The sequence below is a fragment of the Alosa pseudoharengus genome, unplaced genomic scaffold, assembly GCF_046254945.1.
Source record: "Alosa pseudoharengus isolate Yale_2024_CS ecotype anadromous, Long Island Sound unplaced genomic scaffold, YU_APseudo_1.1 YU_APseudo_1.1_scf_1, whole genome shotgun sequence".
Taxonomy (NCBI): domain Eukaryota; kingdom Metazoa; phylum Chordata; class Actinopteri; order Clupeiformes; family Clupeidae; genus Alosa; species Alosa pseudoharengus.
This window is the reverse complement of record NW_027468564.1, coordinates 44,869,303-44,889,210: the sequence shown is the minus strand read 5'-3', so window position 1 is coordinate 44,889,210 and position 19,908 is coordinate 44,869,303. Positions and strand designations below refer to the sequence as shown.

General features: G+C 43.7%; 1 protein-coding gene across 2 annotated transcripts in view; it reads right to left on the bottom strand.

The window, feature by feature from the left end:
- The window catches only part of sorcs1 (sortilin-related VPS10 domain containing receptor 1), a 161,066-nt gene extending 141,462 nt beyond the window's left edge, over positions 1-19,604 (bottom strand). For both annotated transcript variants that reach the window (XM_076289957.1, XM_076289958.1), the window contains exon 1: positions 18,703-19,604. In XM_076289957.1, coding sequence (XP_076146072.1) covers positions 18,703-19,497 — 795 coding nt within the window. In that variant the 5' untranslated portion in view covers positions 19,498-19,604. The remainder of the gene's footprint in view (positions 1-18,702) is intronic.
- Positions 19,605-19,908: the final 304 nt, after the last annotated feature.

The window sequence follows — 19,908 nt, the reverse complement described above, 5'->3', positions numbered from 1 at the left end:
TCAATGATTCCCGGGACACTGAAAGACCGGGGTAGACGAAACTTGGTGGGCATGTAACCCCATATGGATAGCATGGAACCATCGTTTTTCGTTTTGATCTGTAGCCCCCCCGCTGGACTGCACCCCCCGAAAGGAGGGTAGGGCAGACACAGTTTTCTGTGAATATCTCGAGAACCGTAAGGTTTAGGAGGACCATTTTTTTTTTGTATGTTGATCTCAAGGGGCCATGTCAACCCATTCCATAACCACTCATTTCATGTATAGCGCCACCTAGATAAACACAAAAAAGTAAAAATGAGGTGTTGTAATCACAGGTATCTGTGACCTAACATAGTCAAAACTGCACGAAATTGGAAGTGTAGGATCATTATGACACCCTCTGAATGCACGCCAAGTTCCGTGGAATTCCATTCATTGGGGGCCACACAATAAATTAATTTATGTTACTATACACCAACTGGCCTGTAGGTGGCCGGAGACAGTTTTCTGTGAATATCTCGAGAACCGTAGGGCCTAGGAGGTCCACCTTTTTTTTGTATGTTGGTCTTAAGGGGGCATGTCAACCCATCCCATTACCACTTATTTCATGTATAGCGCCACCTAGTTAAAAATTAAAAAGCAAAAAATTAAGTGTTTTCATCACAATATCTCTGGCTGACATGGTCAAAACTGCACGAAATTGAAAGTGTAGGATCATTATGACACCCTCCAAATGCATGCCAAGTTTTGTGAACTTTCGTTCATGGGGGGCCTTACAATAAAATAATTTATGTGTACATTTAGTGACCGTACACCACCAAGGATTCCCGGGACACTGAAAGACCGTACACGAAACTTGGTGGGCATGTAACCCCACATGGATAGCATGGAACCGTAGTTTTTCGTTTTGATCTGTAGCCCCCCCGCTGTACTGGACCCACCGAAAGGAGGGTAGGGCAGACACAGTTTTCTGTGAATATCTTGAGAACCGTAGGGCCTAGGATGACCAATTTTTTCCGTATGTTTGCCTCCAGGGATCATGTTAACCCATTCCATGTGCACACATGTGCATAAACAGATACACACGCACACACATACATTCACAGTAATCATACGTATGACACATACTCACACAGTAGACATATGTACGCATACATGCACATGCACAAACACACATACGCAGGCAAACACACAAGCACGCACACACACACACACACACACACACACACACACACACACACACACACACACACACACACATAAACATAAACCTGTACACGCACACATGCACACAATTCAAGAATTTCTCAGAATTATGAACAGGCAAGATGGGGGTGGGGTTGTATAAAATTAATTTTACATGTGAAATCTATGAACTAATCATGTTTTGGTACTTGTTGTCTAGCAGATACCAGTGAGAATTGAGTGTGACTAATGCAATTTAGTGAGACAGTTAGAATCATATAGGCCTTTCAGCGTGATTTATTTTTGTGGAAAAAATGTGCTGGACTGGGCGGCGGTCATATTTTGTACCGCTCTGCGGTACATCTAGTTATATATTAATTATCATGATCAAGACTAAGATGAGATAGAATGTGATTTTCTTCTGAAATGTAACAAAGGTCGTCTCTGCTGCAGCGCTGTCCAATGTCCTGAAACCCGGATAGAGTGACACCTGAGGGATAAAGGCTTTATGTAAATGGAGGAACACTGAGAGTGTTGCCACGGATACCTCCCTAAACGAAGGAGCTCTGTGCAGAGTAGGGTAAAGAATCTTCCAAATTCGAATATATAGTGATATCTGATAACTGATCTAGTAAGTGACCTGAATGGAGATCAGTAAAGGAAGCAGCAGTCTGGTCAAGTAATTTATTCCAGGCATGCCAAACCCTACTTAGCCTAAAGGTCTTTGCCCTTTCTTCTCTAAACGGTCTAATGCAGAACTTTGAAGTTTATAAGGGGAAAAAATACATTTAGAGGCCTGAGTTTGTTCTAACAGGAAGTCTCCTCTCCTATTTTTCAACTGGCACCAGGTAGAATAGTAGGGTAGAGGTGCAATATTGTCGGTGGTCAAAGAGAATTCTGAGCTAGCGATCACAAAATGGCACAACAACAAAGCAGCCCTGATAGTCTCCACCGTGCATGGGGGAGATCCTGAGGACGTTTGCACCAGGTGGCCCAAAAAGATACACAAAACATACCCAGGTAAGAACCCCCAGCTATGGAGCCCCCAAAAGGGATTTATTCTTACTGAGGTGAGCATTTATTTTTTGAGCTCCCTTGCAATAGTTTCCCGAGGGTTTTCAATTTGCACCAGGTGGTCCAGGTAAGAAGACCTGCAGTAATCAAACAGCACAATGTAAACCTATGTGACCGCATGCTGAGCTTTTATCACATATCGAACAAGACCACAAACTGGGCATCGCATGTAATTGCTCATTTATTTGATGTTACCATCACAAACTACTAAAGTATTAGCAAAACAAAGAATTGCTTCGAGTATTATCAGTGCTGAAGGTAAAATATAGGTCGAATAAATAGTAATAAATAGAGTAATAAATAGTCTCTCTTTTAATATTAACCGGTATGGTTTACTCTAAGGCATAATCTGTCCATCTTTATCTTTTAAGTTTGGTATTTTTCATAATAAAATGGTCAGTTTATCCACTACAGTGTAGTGGACATACTGTAATAAGAAAATGAATATGTTTTTTTTACCCAAAATAGGTGAAAATATCACAACTGGTTCTCAGGAAGATAATGTAAACTAGTTTACCTACCATTATATCATACTTCACACTGAAGACATAGCTCTAGAACATTCACCAAAATGAGTATGGAGTTCCGACATGGTATGAAAAGGACTGAAAGTCAAGTTTTAACATTTTATTGCATTTTTGGGTTTGAAATGAAGTAAGCTTCATGCATGACAGGTTCTAAATGGTTTTAATATTGTTCCTTGTTCCGTGTCAAAAGACCTTTGTTCAAACAGCTCAGCTCACTCAGAGCAACAGTGTGTTCTACCAATGTCTACTGTGACCTAATTAGTCTTTTAAAGGATGTATGTTTTTAACATTAATAATCGTAGTCCTGTCTCTATTTTAACTTCTAATTACCCTGTGGTAAGAATAGATACTGAAATTGGTTTGAATCTTTGTGTTCATTTTAGAAGGAATATTCATCCTTTTTGGCCAATTTTATCAGCACTATGCAGAGGTACTACTACACCTCATTAGCCTTTTTAAAAGATGTATCTTTTTAACATTTATAAAAGTAGCCATGTCTTTACTTTCTCTTCTAGTTACACTGTCCAGAAATACATACATAGGTTTACTAATTACTATGAGGCTGTGTGCTGTGTACCAGCCTATATCATGTGCACAACCCTTAAGATATAAGGGAATGATATGTATCTGGTTTCTTTTCAGGATACCAACAGCTATGCTAATGAGTACATGTACCTCCATCTAACTCAAAGAAAAGTTATTTCTTCAGCTTATGTGATACTGTGATCTGATGTGATGTGTGAATCGATAGTGCATCTGTAGTTACTGTAGGCAATGCATATCTCCATGTGAGGTGGATGTGGTAGAAGTTATCACACAGTCCAATTTTTAGGGCTCGCCAACTTGAGAATATAAACAAGAGTCAAATATGGCTCCTGGTGTGGTGTTGACCACATGGCTCAGACGCGTCCTGGACTCGAACGCGCAAACAGCAGCAACTTAGATCGGGAGTTGAATGTGCTAGCAATCGAGCTAAAAGCCCAGGCTGCTAGCTCTCTCACTAGCACGTCTCATAAGGCCTTGGGAGGGAGGTTTACACAACTACACAGCTATGTACCAGCTGGCTACCGCTATACCCTCCTAGTCCCTACAAGGGCAGGGACATCCCTCTCCATTTTCAAAAAACTCCTGAATACCCAGCTCTTTAGAGAACATCTCCTCTCATAGCACCACTTACAACAAGTCTTGCTGATCCTAGCACTTACCAGCAGTCTTAAACTGACACGTAACTGTTAAAAACAGCACTCACTAATGCACTTATTCTTACTGTACTCTACCGTTTTTAAATTGTAGATTTTTTAAACTTAAACTGTTTACCATGTTGTTAGTCGCTTTGGTTAAAAATGCGTCAGCCAAATGTAAAGTAATGTAATGTAACACTGGTTCACAGATTAATGTCAAGACTTGAAAGAAAACGTATCGTATATCTGGCATTCCAATTAACAGAATGACATGCTATTGTAATAACCCGATAACACTTGTAACATTGTATCAATACTGGTAACATTTTCCACAATCTAAATTATTATTCTCTACAGGTATTTCTGTATTTGTTAAGTTTATTTACCAAACAAACTGTATGTATTTATTTATTTTATATGTATTTATTTTACATTATTTTTGGTTTTATGTAAATGCACATTGTACTCAATAGAATTATTAATTACATCAAATGTCAACTTCAATTTCAATTCATTTTTCCAGTTATGTAAGTGCTAGTTTCTGACTCGAGTTATCTTCTGGATGCTGTTTCAACACTGTGTTCCGGTGAACCGAGAGAGAGAGAGAGAGAGAGTATGGCCCCTCTCTTTTTAAACATGCACCTGATTTAAATATCAAAAGCACCACCTGGTTTAATAAATGATGAATGAGTAATTAATCAATTAATAATGCAGCCACCATGCCCAACAAAAAGTCAGCTGGCAAATCCAAAGTATGGAAACTACAGAGGACCCGACAGCAGGACACAATCTACACACAGGACACGGTCTACACACACACACACACACACACACACACACACACACACACACACACACACACAGCATGGAAATAAACAAGTCCAGTCTCTCCATACCTTTGCTGAAACATCAAACAAACAGGTTTATTTTCTAGCTATACAACCACCACCCATGATAATGTAAAGCCAGTGTAGTCCACACACACACACACACACACACACACACACACACACACCTGTATCCCTGGTACACTGTTCCAAGCCCTTAGTGTCTTCTGGAGAAGGTTCTCCTCACCACTCCACCCTAGTCCTAGTGGCTTCCTTGGATGTGTTGAGAGGTATGAGAACTCTAATACATGGAGACAGAACTCAATTGACCGTGACCAGCACTTGTGTTTTTTATCTGTCCCGGTCCCCATCTTTTACTTTTTTCCGCTTTACACCGTGCCCCCTACCTCCCCCCCCCCACCCGAAGGATGATCTTGTTTCTGAGTGGATGAATTAATCAGCAGCCATCAGGTCCAGCCAATCGCAGAGGCTCGCAGCCTAATGAGCTACGGCTGTTAGAATCAAATGCTTATCCAATCTATCCTTCCAGCCCTTGGACTTCCTCCTATTTTACATATAAATTACACACACACACACACACACAAAGTGCCAGTTAATGCAATCTATATTCCAGACGCATTTAATACACACACAGACTTTCAGATGTGGAAAATCAAACCTGATGGATAAGGCAAGCGGCAAAAACAGATAGCCATGATCACTCACTGGGAATCTGAAGACAGTCAAACAGCACGAATAAACAAATCAATGAATGAAGTGGATGCACTCGTGATGGAGGGAACAAATGTGTCTAAATGGACACACGGTAGCTGAACAAGTCGATACTGCCACGTGTCAAATCAAAGGGCCAAACACACACATACACACACACACGCACACACACACACACGGCACGAACACACGCACGCATGCACGCACACACACACACACACACACACACACAAGTGCAAATCTTTATTCCCTCCAACACTTTACTAAACACAATTCCACCTCCACAACCAAATGCCACCACACAAAAACACATCCAACAACAAACCACATCTTCTTCTATTACTAAACAACAATCACCCTTCAAACACACACACAAACACACACACACACACACACACACACACACACACACACACAGATGCTCACACCTATTCTCACCCGATCCTGTTACATAAGGCCCATAGACAGATCCACTAAAGTTAGGCCTGACTCCCTGACTCCAAAACAGCCCTGTACTGCATGGCTGCCATTCTGGTGATGACTGCGATACATGACACAAACGAGGCGGCATGGGTGGGGGGTTTGAGAGCTGGTGATCAAAGTGTCAGTGCAGAGGAGCGGCGTCAGCTGCAGTGCTGCCTGGGTGGATTGAGGTAAACACGTTTGGACACGGGCAGATGTGGCAGGTTACCGCCAGATGTCTTCATCCGGCCACCCAACAGGCTTTTCAAAGGGCTTCAGCGAGCACAGACAGACAAGGCCCAGCCACTAGGTCACATACAGTATGCCATTAGCATGTAATCGACCTGGGTATATAAATATCGCTTCTTTGTGGTAGTCGTTTGATGTGTATGCATTTACCTTGGCATGTTTTGTAATGTTATATATAAATATAACTATAAAACTTTATATATAAATATAAAACAATGTCATGTATCTGATCCCGGGAAGCAAATAAATAACTGCTTTGAGTGTAGCAGGTTAGAAGGAAGTGTTGGATACATGGTCTGCAAAAGAACTGTTCGAAATTAAGTTATTGTGTTTTTATGAAACATGACCAAATGGTGCCTTCAAGAATATTGATCAACAAACTACTGAGATCAGGGCAGTCAAAGTGTTCCCATTGTAGATGTCATGAAAAGTCAGAAATGGTGTGTAACTGTATTGCTAGCACCGTTATGAATACATAATCACAACAAATATGGTACAAGGCATGAATTTCTGCAAACTTCATTCAAAATATTGTAACGTCGGCGCATAAAGACTGTGTTAGCGTTCTCCAGCGAAAGGCATGCTGGGACACGAGGGTGAACATTTGGGGGGTTTATGTCGTTATTCTCCTAAGTTATAAGTGTAATGTTAGCGTCTTTATTGTGACATGTTTCCCTTTTAGTTCTCCCTCGTGTGTGATCCTTTTTGTGTGGGAGGCTGCGTCCTCCCCTGTATGTGTAGTGTGTGTGCGTGCTTGACCTGCCCTGTTTGCATTGTGTTCTGTGTCTTGGTCTATCTGTGTCCCGGCTCTCGTTCCCAGTGAATAAACCTTTTGATTGGACAACTGTGTGTGGTTTGCTATCAAAACGTTACAATATGAAAAGATAGACATTATAATGGACAAGTATGCCAAAAAATGTACAATTCAATTATTTTAGCACACATATTCTACATCATTATATCTCAAAACAGAAACTTGTGACTTACGACGCAACATGTCACAATTGTGGAAGGAAATTGAAATGAGGAGCAAAAAACAAAGTACAGAATTTCTCATGATGGTACCAAAAGAGAAGGTGTACTGAGAAATGAAAGACAGATCTCCGATTTAACTTTTAACGGTTGTTTGCTAATGTGCTTTTGCTATGTGTGTGTGTGTGTGCGTGTGTGCGTGTGTGTGTGTGTGCATGCATGTGGGCCAGCCTTTGTGTGCACCACAGAGGAGCCGAGTGAAAACGAGGGCTTTAGGACATGATTTATTTAACGTATTAATTCACACCTGCCTCTGATGTGCCATGCCTTCACAAAGAAGGAGACGGGGGGGTCCTTCTATCTCAGCTGCATCTGTTTGATGTTGCTTTCCAGGGATGCACTTCTTTTTTTTTCACTTCCCCCATAAATCCTCATCTAATATTAATAATGCTTTATTCAATCTGTTAATAGACTAATGTTCTCCTGACTTGAATTCCAAAAACATCGTCCAAGATTTGGTGTACTCCCTTGAGAAAGGCACTTCTAAGGTTTTAATCTAAGGTTTTTTTTTGTTTGGGCCAATTACTGTAAATCTGACAAATTTGAAAGTGATAACATACCGTGCACAAAGCAACAGCCCTCACTGCTGACTTGTCCTGATTTAGAAGGTCCATGCTTTGGAACAAAAACAATACACAACAACAACAACAACAACAACAATCTTTATAAGTTGGATTGAAACCCATTTGGGTTGAGCCAGCAAAGCGTACCCCCATTTACCAGTTGTTCAAGCTGTCAGGTGCTTTCTACTAGCCAGGCTAGAAGAAGTGCAGTGCATGTTTAATACCATCTAGGGGGAATGTCAATTACATGTGTAAGATTGATTGGTCTTTTCTTGGCAATCCTCTGAGAACTGTCTCCTACTCAATCTCTCCACTGCTCTCTCACTTTCTTTCTCTCTCTCTCTCTCTCTCTCTCTCTCTCTCTCTCTCTCTCACACACTTCTCTCTCTCCCCCGCGTGCGTTTGTGTGTGTGTGTGTGTGAGTGTGTTCTCTGCCCGTCTTTCTCCTTCACCTGTTTTCCTTTATCCGTTCTCTTTGCTAGAGTACTGCGGACTTTCTGCAAAAAAGTATTTTGTGCTTTAAAAAAGCACAGGCCAGATCATGGGAAATATTGGATTCAGTTAATTAGCCATTAAGACATACTAGACACACACACACTCTCTCTCTCTCTCTCTCTCTCTCTCTCTCTCTCACACACACACACACACACACACACACACACACACACACACACCTCACACACACACCAGATCAGATCAGGGGTGCATTTTGTTAAGTTAAATTAAGTTAGAACCGCCATTCTTGAATTTGGTGTTTCTAGAAACGGTAGTTCCAACGCTCAATCACAAACATGGGCGGAACGTTTGGCGGCTGGAACGACAAGTCGAGAGTAGTCATTGAAGCGTCATTCATGGATATTTTGCGGTTGTCAACGGTTTAATTGCATTCGTTTGACTAGATTGACCCTCTATATTCATACCTGAACACCCTCCAACAGACTATTCCACTTATCATAACGTTTTAAATTTACATTCATTCATCTTTGAGTGCAGGGCCGGGTGGAACAACGGAGGTGGCAATGGCGTTCAGACACAGCTGCGTCCACAACATCCACTCATGCACGCCTGCGGCTCCATGGTGCTTTATGCCCTCAACGTCGTCTTCCAGGCAGCGCTGCCACCGTCGACTTAAAGGCACCTTATCCTAAACCTAACCCTAACCTTAACCCATGCCTAACCATAGCGCCTTTCAGGCAGCGCTGCCTTGAAGACAACGTTGGGGGCATAAAACTCCAAGAAACACGCCTGCGCGTGAGCAGAGAATCAGAAAATATTGACAGAAACATGTTCTTCTATTCAGTATAGGTTGTTTGTGCATTCTCAATAGTTACTATGTATGATGTTGTTCTATAGATGCTCTAGGAAATGTACAGTAATTTCTTCTGTATTAGTCACATTGTGTATAAGCCATAGGACAGTGTTTTATGCAAGGAAAAAAAAAAACATATGAATACCATATTAACTGTCCCCGTATATTAACCTCATAGCTGAAAACATTTAGCTAAAATCAATGAATAAACCGCGGCTAATAGTTGGGAAATTACGGTACAGGACTAATTTTTACCATCAACCTATAGCCTTGAGTTCCTCAACTGCAGTGTTTTGAACAATGGAAAAACAACAATAACAATAACGCTTTCTAGATACAGGGTAAAAGGTCGTTGTTTGAGCGAAAGTTGTGTCGCACCACGGTGGTTTTGCAACGACGAAGCTAACTTTTGTAGAAACGCAACCCCAGATCTGGACTAAGACGGCATTTTCTGCTCCTCTCCTCGTTGTGTGTCCGTAGTGCATGGTGGCTTAAGCTCCACTTGACAACCCTTTCAGAAATCCGCGATGCTCGCCAGCGACTAATGTGCTTACGGCTTTGCATACTGTAATTCAGTTATACTTACCCAGGGTTAATGGTTGCAAAGCCCTGACTCCCGCATAAGCCTCCTGCTGTTCATGGTCCAATGAGGGCCACTCCTATTTTCTTTTAAATCATAATGGGTCACATCACTGCCATTTTCTTCAATCAGCAAACCTCCCTCAAACAGACTAGATCGGCTTAAATGGCTTAGTTTTACTTTAAACTTCAATTTTGTTTGTTTTCTTATGCCTTTTTTTTCGACGGCCATACAATGACTAAAACACCACTATCCTCCATCTGAGTGAGCCTTAGTGGTCCTCCTCATCTGCCTCCCTCCACCCCACCCGTGGGACTAGCATGACTGCCTTCAGTCATTTTTCCAAAGGCTTGCAGATTGCCTGGGATTCAATTTGTTTCGGAGCAATGCCCCCACAATTCTGCACCTGATCAGCAGTTAGATGACTCTCTCTCTCTCTCTCTCTCTCTCTCTCTCTTTCTCTCCCTCCCAAAACCCTCATCTTCTTGCTTGCTCCTCATCTTCTGTTTATATGTTGTGATATATTTATCTGTTTATTTAAAGACGAAGAGTGGGTGGAAAGTCTCCTGTTGAAACACGCCTGTCTGTCTTGTCAGTCATGGCAACAGTTGTGTCATCATGTCAGCGCAAGACACCCCCCTCAGGGGGTTAAGCGGGAGCGCGGTGAGCGGCAGATGCTGTCGCTGTGAAGCCGGTCTGGGCGAGGGTGGAGTCAAGCTCTGTGTTTTCATCAGTCGTGTCTCCGAAAACTCCCATTCCATGGTGGAGGAGTGATTTCACTCCCAGGAGCACCACAAGAGGAGTCTTTCAACTACCACCACCAACCCAGTACGACACTACAATCCAGAAGACAACTCGCCATGTTGTCGCATGTGTCGACGACAGAAGGCGGATCTCAATGTCTCCCCTCTCCCCTGGCCACTAATCCCACCCTCCTTCCACACACACACACACACACACACACACACACACACACACACACACACACACACACACACACACACACACACACACACACATACCTGTGTTCTTAAACCAAAACAAACATTAAAAATACAACTAGGGAAAACTAAGCTGGCAGATTGTTTTTTTTCTTTCATAAACCTTTGCGATTGCACAATTCTTTGTTTATTGTGTATCCCGAAAGTACCATTTGGAGACCAACTTGGCCTTGAGACGCAGTGAAATGCAAGAAGCAGAGACTTTGTCATGAGGAGAGGAGACTGTAAGACTGTCAAAACCTCTGCAGCTGATCTCTTCTGCGATACATCCAAGAAGTAATTCCCAGAGTAATTCACAACTTTGCACACAGACAGATAACAAAACCCAGAAGTTCTAGTGAAGAGAATGGGGTGCGATGGGGCCCAGCAATCTAAGAAGACTGGGATATATACTAAAAAGATGCATGAGCCATTTTTCTCAAAGGGCCTATGGTTTGTTTTGTTTTTTTTAGTTGTAATGATTCGAATCACTCTTGCCCCCAGTCAATTAATCAGGGGACTGAGAGGGAAATCGATTCTTCAGCTCTCAAAATAAAGAACAGACGGTGCAAATAGTTCTTTTATAACAGGCTTATGTCTTTGTTTATACTTTTGTGTGTGTATGTGTGTGTGTGTGTGTGTGTGTGTGTGTGTGTGTGTGTGTGTGTGTGTGTGCGCAGCAGGGGTGGGGGTCCGTCACCATCATAGACATAGCTATGTAATTATGCTCATCTTACATGATAAACAATGGGCTCTACTGAACGATGTACTCCTATGATAAGCATATTTACATAATGACATTACCCGTTGCCAAATTAGGCTCTTTTTCTCAAATGCCATGTTGTTATTTTATAATCGATAACAAGAGTGGTAGCGATAAAGACACTAATGACTGTTCCTCTTGAAATTATAAAATAAACATCTGACAAGCAGTCTAAGAGGCTTGCAACACAGTGCCGATGCGCCTCCCCTCCCCTCCCCAAAACAGGTGCACACACACACACACACACACACACACACACACATACGCACACGCACACATACATGCACACACAAACACACACACACACACACACAAACACACACACACACACACACACACACACATACGCACACGCACACATACATGCACACACACACACACACACACACACACACAAACACACACACACACACACACACATACGCACACGCACACATACATGCACACACACACACACACACACACACACACACACACACACACACACACACACACACACACACACACACACACACACACACATACATGCACACACAAACACACACACACACATACACACACACACACACACACACACACACACACACAAACGCACACGCACACATACATGCACACACACACACACACACACACACACACACACACACACACACACACACACACACACACACATACGCACACGCACACACACCATCCACAACACACACACACACCATCCCCCCTCCTCCTCCTCCTCCAGTGGACCTCGCCCTGGCTACTGTGCCCTTCGTTCCTCTCCCACACGGCAATTCCCCTCAATCAGCATCACACCACCATCATGTCCGCTGCCATCGCTCCGTCTCTCCCGGCCGAGCCGCACCACGCCGCACGGGAGGGGAATAATAGCCCCGTTCAGCTGAAGGCCGCGGGGCCGTGGGAGGTGGATTCCTGAGATCCCACTCCGCCGGGTCACGGGGATACGACAGCGGAGAATAAACAAGCTCTCTGTGTGCGCACGAGATTACGAGGCATCAGCAAACCTTCAAGGGTTTTATTTTGTTGTTGTTTTATTTGTCGTTTTTTTTTTTTGCTTTCTCGCCTTTCCCCAGGAGCTGTGCAAAAGGGAGGCTTTTAAAAGAGGAAAGCTCTCGGCGGACGAGACATATGCTCTTTGTGGACCGCTGTTCTCACCTGTCAGCCGGTGTTAGCGTTAGCCTTCGATTTGCCGCAAAAGCTGGCAGTCGGTAGCGGAGGACGTGGGAGAGCGAATCCTCCGGCGGAGAAACCAACCAAGACGCGTGCCACACCGGCCTTGCATTTGTTTCGCTTCACCTTCCTCTCTCTCTCTCTCTCCCTCCCTCTCTCTCTCTCTCTCTCTCTCTCTCCCTCCCTCTCTCTCTATCTCTCTCTCTCTTTCTTTCCTTTCTCTCTCTTTTTCCCTCACTCTCTCTTACCCTCCACCCGATTCAATTCACACCTCAAAGTCACCAATCCTGGGCAATCTTGTCAAAGACTTTCACCTTTGATCCCAACTCCGGTGTCCCATATCCATGGCCCTGGCCCCAGTAATGGCTTTCGAGGACTGGCGTCATAAAAAAAATATGTTACTGCCTCTTGCTTGTCACTGCTGTCAAAATATTGGATGAGAATGACCTCAATAAACAAGTGGCAGGGGAGCAGGGAGTTCACATCATTAAATGAATGTACAGGTTGCGCTTGAGAGATTAAAATGCTTTGGGGGGGGGGGGGGGGAGAAGCCTTTTTTAATTTCACTCACAGTGTTAGGAGTTATGAAAATGTTCCACACTTCCTCAAACCCTCGGGTGGAATTGCCAGATCTCTGCTCTTCTGAGCAACTAACTGAACTCTCTCGCTCCCAAGGCACTCAAGTCTTGTTGCCATATGAACTGCATGCACACGCACACACACATACGCACGCACGCACACACACACGCACGCACGCTCGCACGCACACACACACACACACACACACACACACACACACACACACACACACACACACACACACACACCCTTTCCCTCTATTAACTAGGTAAAAACATGGCAGCCCCTGTGTGTATTAACAGGAGAAATAGATTAAGGCTCAAACACATTTTCTGGAATGAGGTACGGGCACCTGGGCCTCTCTCTCATCGAATTAAAGCTCAACTGCACCCTGTTTTTTTTTTGTCTCCTCTCTTGTAGAACCCTGCTCAAACTTACCCCCTCCTTCCAGACACACACACACACACACACACACGCACACACACACACACACACACTGAAAGCTCCAGTTTATTCCTCTTTATTATTTAGAGATTACTGTACATTCCACCGCAGCAGACGTGCAGGAGAAAGTGAGGCATCTGCTTGGGTTTACTGGCGAGCAAGGCGACGTTTTCGCCCGGGATAAGCAGGCGGTGACTGTGCCATTCGAGTTATCACTTTTCTGCCACGGCACAACCGCCTGGATTGACAACACCTAAAGTCACCGGCAAGAAAAGGGCCACCATTTTACCTCCGGCTAATGAATCTGCTACAGTAGCTCCCAGCACAGATGTATCCCTGGAATTTAGCATTTCAACCAACACTCTACTCAACGCTATCTACTGGGTTAGCTTGATTCTAGGTCTTTCCGTCCTGTTAATAAAGTGGAAACCACATGTCAGTCTCATGTACAATTACAGCATGTGTCGCTACATGTGCAAATAACGTGTCATGTTCAGTGAAATATGTTTTCAATGCAAGTGACATGTCACAGCAATAAACTTGGGAGCCTATTCATTTATTACTTTTTTTCATGTCAAGGGGAAATTATTTATGCTGAAACACTGCCACCACTTTCCTTAAATGTGACTTTGACAAATATATACAGTAAGATCTATAGTATATGCTGATCAGGCACATATTCAGACCACTTACATAATACATACGGTACATACAGTACATGTCCACATACAAGGTCTGGCAGAGAACAGATTTTATGGTCAACTATTGACAACAATGGTCGATAAAATGGAACATATATGCAATACAATAAATAAGTGAGATACTTCAATTTCACACCTTAACATGTAAGGATTTGCATAAATCTAGTTACATGGATGCTGTGCCAAACTGGCTTGTGAATTAGAATGCTCTTGCCACAGCACCAACTCAGTCAACGAGGGGAAATGATGACTCAAAACGCATCAAGTTACAGAGGCTTCACGAGGGGCACAGATAACCGAGTCTGAAATTTTGTCAGAATTAGGTGGAATATTTTTACTGGCGGGGAGATAGGGGAGAAATGGGAGGCTTTTTTTTTTTCATGTGCAGCAGCAGCAAGCCCAGAAATAGACTGCAACACATAGCAGTGTGAGACTACAGTTGGTGACAGCTGGCGTGAGTGTGTTTTTCACAGCCCATACGAGGGACTTTGTGTGATAAACTACACACTAATTGGCAGCCTAAAAAAAAAGGTTTGATTTTCCTCTCTCCCACTTCGCAAATGAAGGCCCTCAAAGCGGTCGTTTTTTTTTTTTTTTTGGACAGGTTTCTGTATTCCTAACGTCCTTGATCACCTCATTCAAAGGGACATCTTTGCTTTTTTTAAGCCTGAATTTGTAACATGTCTGAAGACACCCTGTTCTGGGTGTCTGAATTAAGTGAATTAATCATTTGGCTTTAATAGAACAGCGCTGTGTGCGTATTTAGTTGTTAGCCTCACACACTGGACCATATGCACTAGGGCAGATGGGTGACTCATCTTAGGTCCATGTAACATCTCCTGAGGCTCTAGTCTACAGATAGCCTTCTAGATGACTACAGTGCTTCCCTGATCAATCATTTTTTGTTGTCAGCTGCCTGAATAGCTTACGTCTGTCTATCTTCCACACACAATAATAGCTGATAAAGTCAGGTCCTTGCAGAAGATTTCGGTCGAACATTTGTTTAATTTTCACAAATCCCTTTCATCCAGTTTATCCACCTGACACTCTTTCATAATCTTCTGTGCTTCCTTTCCATCTCTCTATTTTTTGTGTATTCTATCGTTCTCCCAGGCTGGGTACATATCCACAAAGCTGAGCTCTGCATCTGCTGGTTTGCCATTGAAAGGGTTCTTTTTTTTCCTGTGCTACCATTGGTGCCACATGCTCATTCTTAGGGCTATGTAAACAACAACAACAACAACAACCCTCTCTGGCACTGATATAACATCAACAACTCAATTTGGAAATGGAGTCTGCGAGGGCACAAATACTAGTTAGGCTGTCTGAACAAGAACATCAGAGAAACAGTCTGACATCATCAGCATGGGACGTGAGATCAAGCTAATGGCTGGCTGTGCTGCATGCATAGATAGGCTTTAGGGAAACATTAGGGACTGAGGGTGGATTCTGTTGAAAACTGGGTTTCAGCTGGCCTCGTCGGATCTCCTGTTTTTTTCCTATTTTTTTAACGGTCTTACCGGGAGGGAAAGCAACAGATGCAAGTATACCTTACAGTATGTGCCACAGATGGAGCTGCAATGCACATACCCCCCCCCCCTCCCACACGCACACACAGAGGAAGAGAGAGAGAGAGAGAGAGAGAGAGAGAGAGTAAATAACTAACATCTAAACCCCGTATGAATGCAAACAGATATTTGCACAAGCAAAAAACCATTTATCATCTCAACTCTGAGAGACAAAAAATCATACAGCCATGTATTTTGCATACTGAATGCCCCTCCATATTTCATAGAGTGTATATTATATATTTCTCTCTCTCTCTCTGTCATTTTCTTTTTTTTTGGAGATGAACCATTCACCGATGGAGAACAAAGTTTCTGTCCTTTTGTCATGACTCGGAGACCCAACGCAAATGTATTCTGAGCCATCAGCCTGTGGATCCCATTGAAGTGGAGGCATAACGCAGAGAAATTCAATTAAGGTCCTGATAATGGCCACGGGGACCGCAGACACAGAGGCAGGCAGGACTGGATCACATTTACCCGGGAGTGAGCCCAGAGCAAAACAAAACAGCACACCGTTTTTTACTCCACGCTCCGACCCCTAGTGTTTTCTTCCGCACGGCTGTTTCTCACCTCCGATGTGTGTGTTCTTAGGATACTTTTGTGTTGTTGTTTTGTTGTTGTTTTTTTGTCCAAAGCAATTTAGAGAGTATGGACTCTACATTAGCTAAAAATAACAGTTTCAAATTAAGTTGAAACACCTACATTAAGCATTAATAATAGTCATCATAATAATAATAACAACAACAATATCATATATCAACAATTAAAATAATAAGATTTCAAACAAAACAAAAAGAGCATAAACCTACAAACCAAAACTCTGTAACAAAATGCATTAATTAAGTGCAAGGTGAACAGAGGAGTTCTTTATGGTTTACTGTTGCATTTAAGGTACTGGGTGAGTAACTACTGCAAAGCATAAAGGCCATGTTTTTTTCATCTACATTCTCTGCCTTCAACACTTTTTTTACATGACTATTGTTCAACTCCATGTTCAGGGGCACTGTTGTGTTAGTTTGTTTGTTTGTTTGTTATTCGAGGTACTGTGTAACTAGTGTGGTAATGAAATGAAAGACGAGGGACACATTTTCTGTTTCTGTGTGTGTTTGATGCACCTCGTTCACCCCCCAGGTTGTCTTAGTCTTTCCTGTTCCCCTCACAGCTTTCATAACCCACTTTCCAAAACCCAGTTACTGTAGCTACTCGAACTCAATAGCAACTGACAGATAGATTTATTTTCTTCTAAATGCACTTTCTGTTGTGTGTGTGTGTGTGTGTGTGTGTGTGTGCGTGCGTGCGTGTGTGTGTGCGTGCGTGCGTGCGTGTGTGTGTGTGTGTGTGTGCGTGTGTGTGTGTGAGTGTGTGTGTGTGCGTGCGTGTGTTAAGGAACTGGCTACCTACAGTAATAATGAAATAAAAGAGGGAGGAGGTGCAGGAGGCTACCAGATGATCAGAGAGGCAGTGGAGGCCGCGGCACCTCATTCTGCCAGAGGCCCCGGCAGGTGAAGAGGCCCCGGCAGGTGAAAAGGCGATGTTCAAAAACAGTCACCTCGCTAGACAGACAGACCAAACAGAACACAACGGGGGATGCTGTAAAGAGTGTCTGGAAGATTCTTGTCTTCCTCAGTGTTCTATGGTCACTCTTTGGAAGGTGACCGAGAGAGAGAAAGAGAGAGAGAGAGAGAGAGAGAGAAAGGGAGGGAGAGATAACCGACAGCACATTCCTCTAAACAACAAAGCAGCAGAGAACAGCAGTAACACAAACAACAAAGCCATTATCCACATGCTCCTTCCAATATGGCAAGAGAGCCCTGTAGCAAGCGCACCTGTGCAAGTTGAGAGGCGGGGAGACAATAATGTTGTGTAACCACACTTACAACAAACCCACCGTACCTACAACTTCCCACCGTACAACAAACTAGTCACAGAACAGATGGCCGAAGCACAATGCCAACGCGTACAAGCAAACACAACGTGACCCCCCCCCCCCACCCCCACATCCTCCAGAGTTATTAGATGTAATTAAACATGTTTATAGGTGACTTTGTAGGACACACACGTGTGGACTCAGTGAGGCCGGCTCACCCATGGAAGCTGGGCAGCCCAACACCCATTGACTTACAGTGCAGTGTTGGTCAGGAGTTTTGGAGCTCTGTGTGAACATCTCTGCTTTAGCCTGTATCAATTCAAACAGGGGAATTTGAGACTGAAGCTGCTTAAAGGTGTACTTTTTGAGTGATGGAATTGCTGGTTTGTACAAGATATTTTAGGAACTTGGTGATAACAGTGTTGTGTTTAAGACAAGTGTTTTGAAGGGCTGGACATTTTCCTGTTAGGGCATTTTCTGACATGATTACCTAATCGGAGTGGTTAACATGCAAAACGTTTGGATGCACATCAAAACCAAAACCTGACAGTCCTACAACAAAATTAACTGTTGCTCAGCAAAATGTAGCCTAAATGTGCATTTCTTAGTCTGGCACATACATATACGTCAATGAAGAGTTATGAAACGTTACTGATATGTTTATATGGAACTGATGCCATGTTGCACCGATAGTACTGTTATTATGTGCATGGCCAGCACCAGCATAAGTAAGCGCAGATAATGAAGCTACGTGAGAACACAGCCACTACGCAGGCTCATTCACCCTTCGCTCAAAGCAGACCGCACATACACACAGCACAACAGATAGCAAGTCAAATCGCACAATAATGTCAGTGTTTGCCTGTAACGCGTTTCAGTGGGTGTATGTGTTAACAAAGTATCTGTGTGACTTACACTGCTGTTCTGCCCTGACCAGTGTACCATGGCTTGGTTATGGGCAGAGTCTCCGGTCAATGCAAAGGTTGAGCTGGTAAGTTTCAGCTCGTCCTGCCTTGAATTGGCCGTTCTCCGTTCCTCCCCTCTCCATCGCGAGTCGGAGCGGCGGAACCGACGCACAGCCTGCACGACAGTGCCCTCACGCTGGACGTTGTCCGCGTGCGGCTCCGTGTAAAAAAATGAAGCAGGCGACTTTTCACTATTATTTCTGATCTCCTTTCCCCGGGTGCTCCTACGAAATCTGCGCGTGTATAATTTATCGGGGGCAGTGGGAGTTGCGTTAGTGTGTGCTCTCCCGAAAGCTGCTACCTTGCGACCGTTAAACTGGGGCTGTGCAACTTTATTCTGGCTTTTGTCAGATTCTCCCCCTTCATTAGCCCCGCTTCCGTGGACGGATTTCCTCTGCAAATAGTGCCTGTCAATATTCCGCTTTCGCTTGGAATGAGAGTATTTCCCTTGACCCGCGCCGCATTTAGATGACTTAGCTGCGCAATCAGACTGGCGAGTTTCACCACTCTCGGAATTAAAACCTGCTGCCCCGTCTCCATATTCGACAACTTCCCCTCCGGACCCTGTTGCGAATTCTAGTGTGTCCAGTTTCAGCAGTAATTCCCGCGAATTCGTCTTGTCCAGGGGCTGGCATGATCTGCAAGTTATCTCCGTTTTGGCCAACGGAACGAAAAAGCACAGAATCAAAGGCAGGAAACAAGCAGCGCGGCGCCAATTTGGGCTGAATCTTATTCCCCTCTCCATCTCTGATAGCCCCGGAAAGATGCTCTGGGTACCGTCAGTCCTTTTTCCCTCGCCTCGCTCTTCCCTTTTAACGTTCGGGTATTGATGTGCGGCAACGGAACTCCTCGCAAGTTGTGGCTATAGCCTACACACAGTTGTTTCTGTGTCCAAAAAAGTGCTATTCAGCGAAGCGGTCTAAGTTGAAGGATTTGATCAAATGAAGCTCCGCGCGGGGGAGGAGCTCGACTGAACAGAAGATAGGGGAGAATTCTTGCTCCTTCGCGTTTTTGCCCCTCGCGCTGCATTCATCTTTACATCACGAAGACCACACACCCATATTTGTCCGGATGCAAAGACATTTCATTAATATCGTAGAGCATATTAGGCTATATCAGAGGAAAAAAACATAGATGGGTTTATTTTTTAACTCGT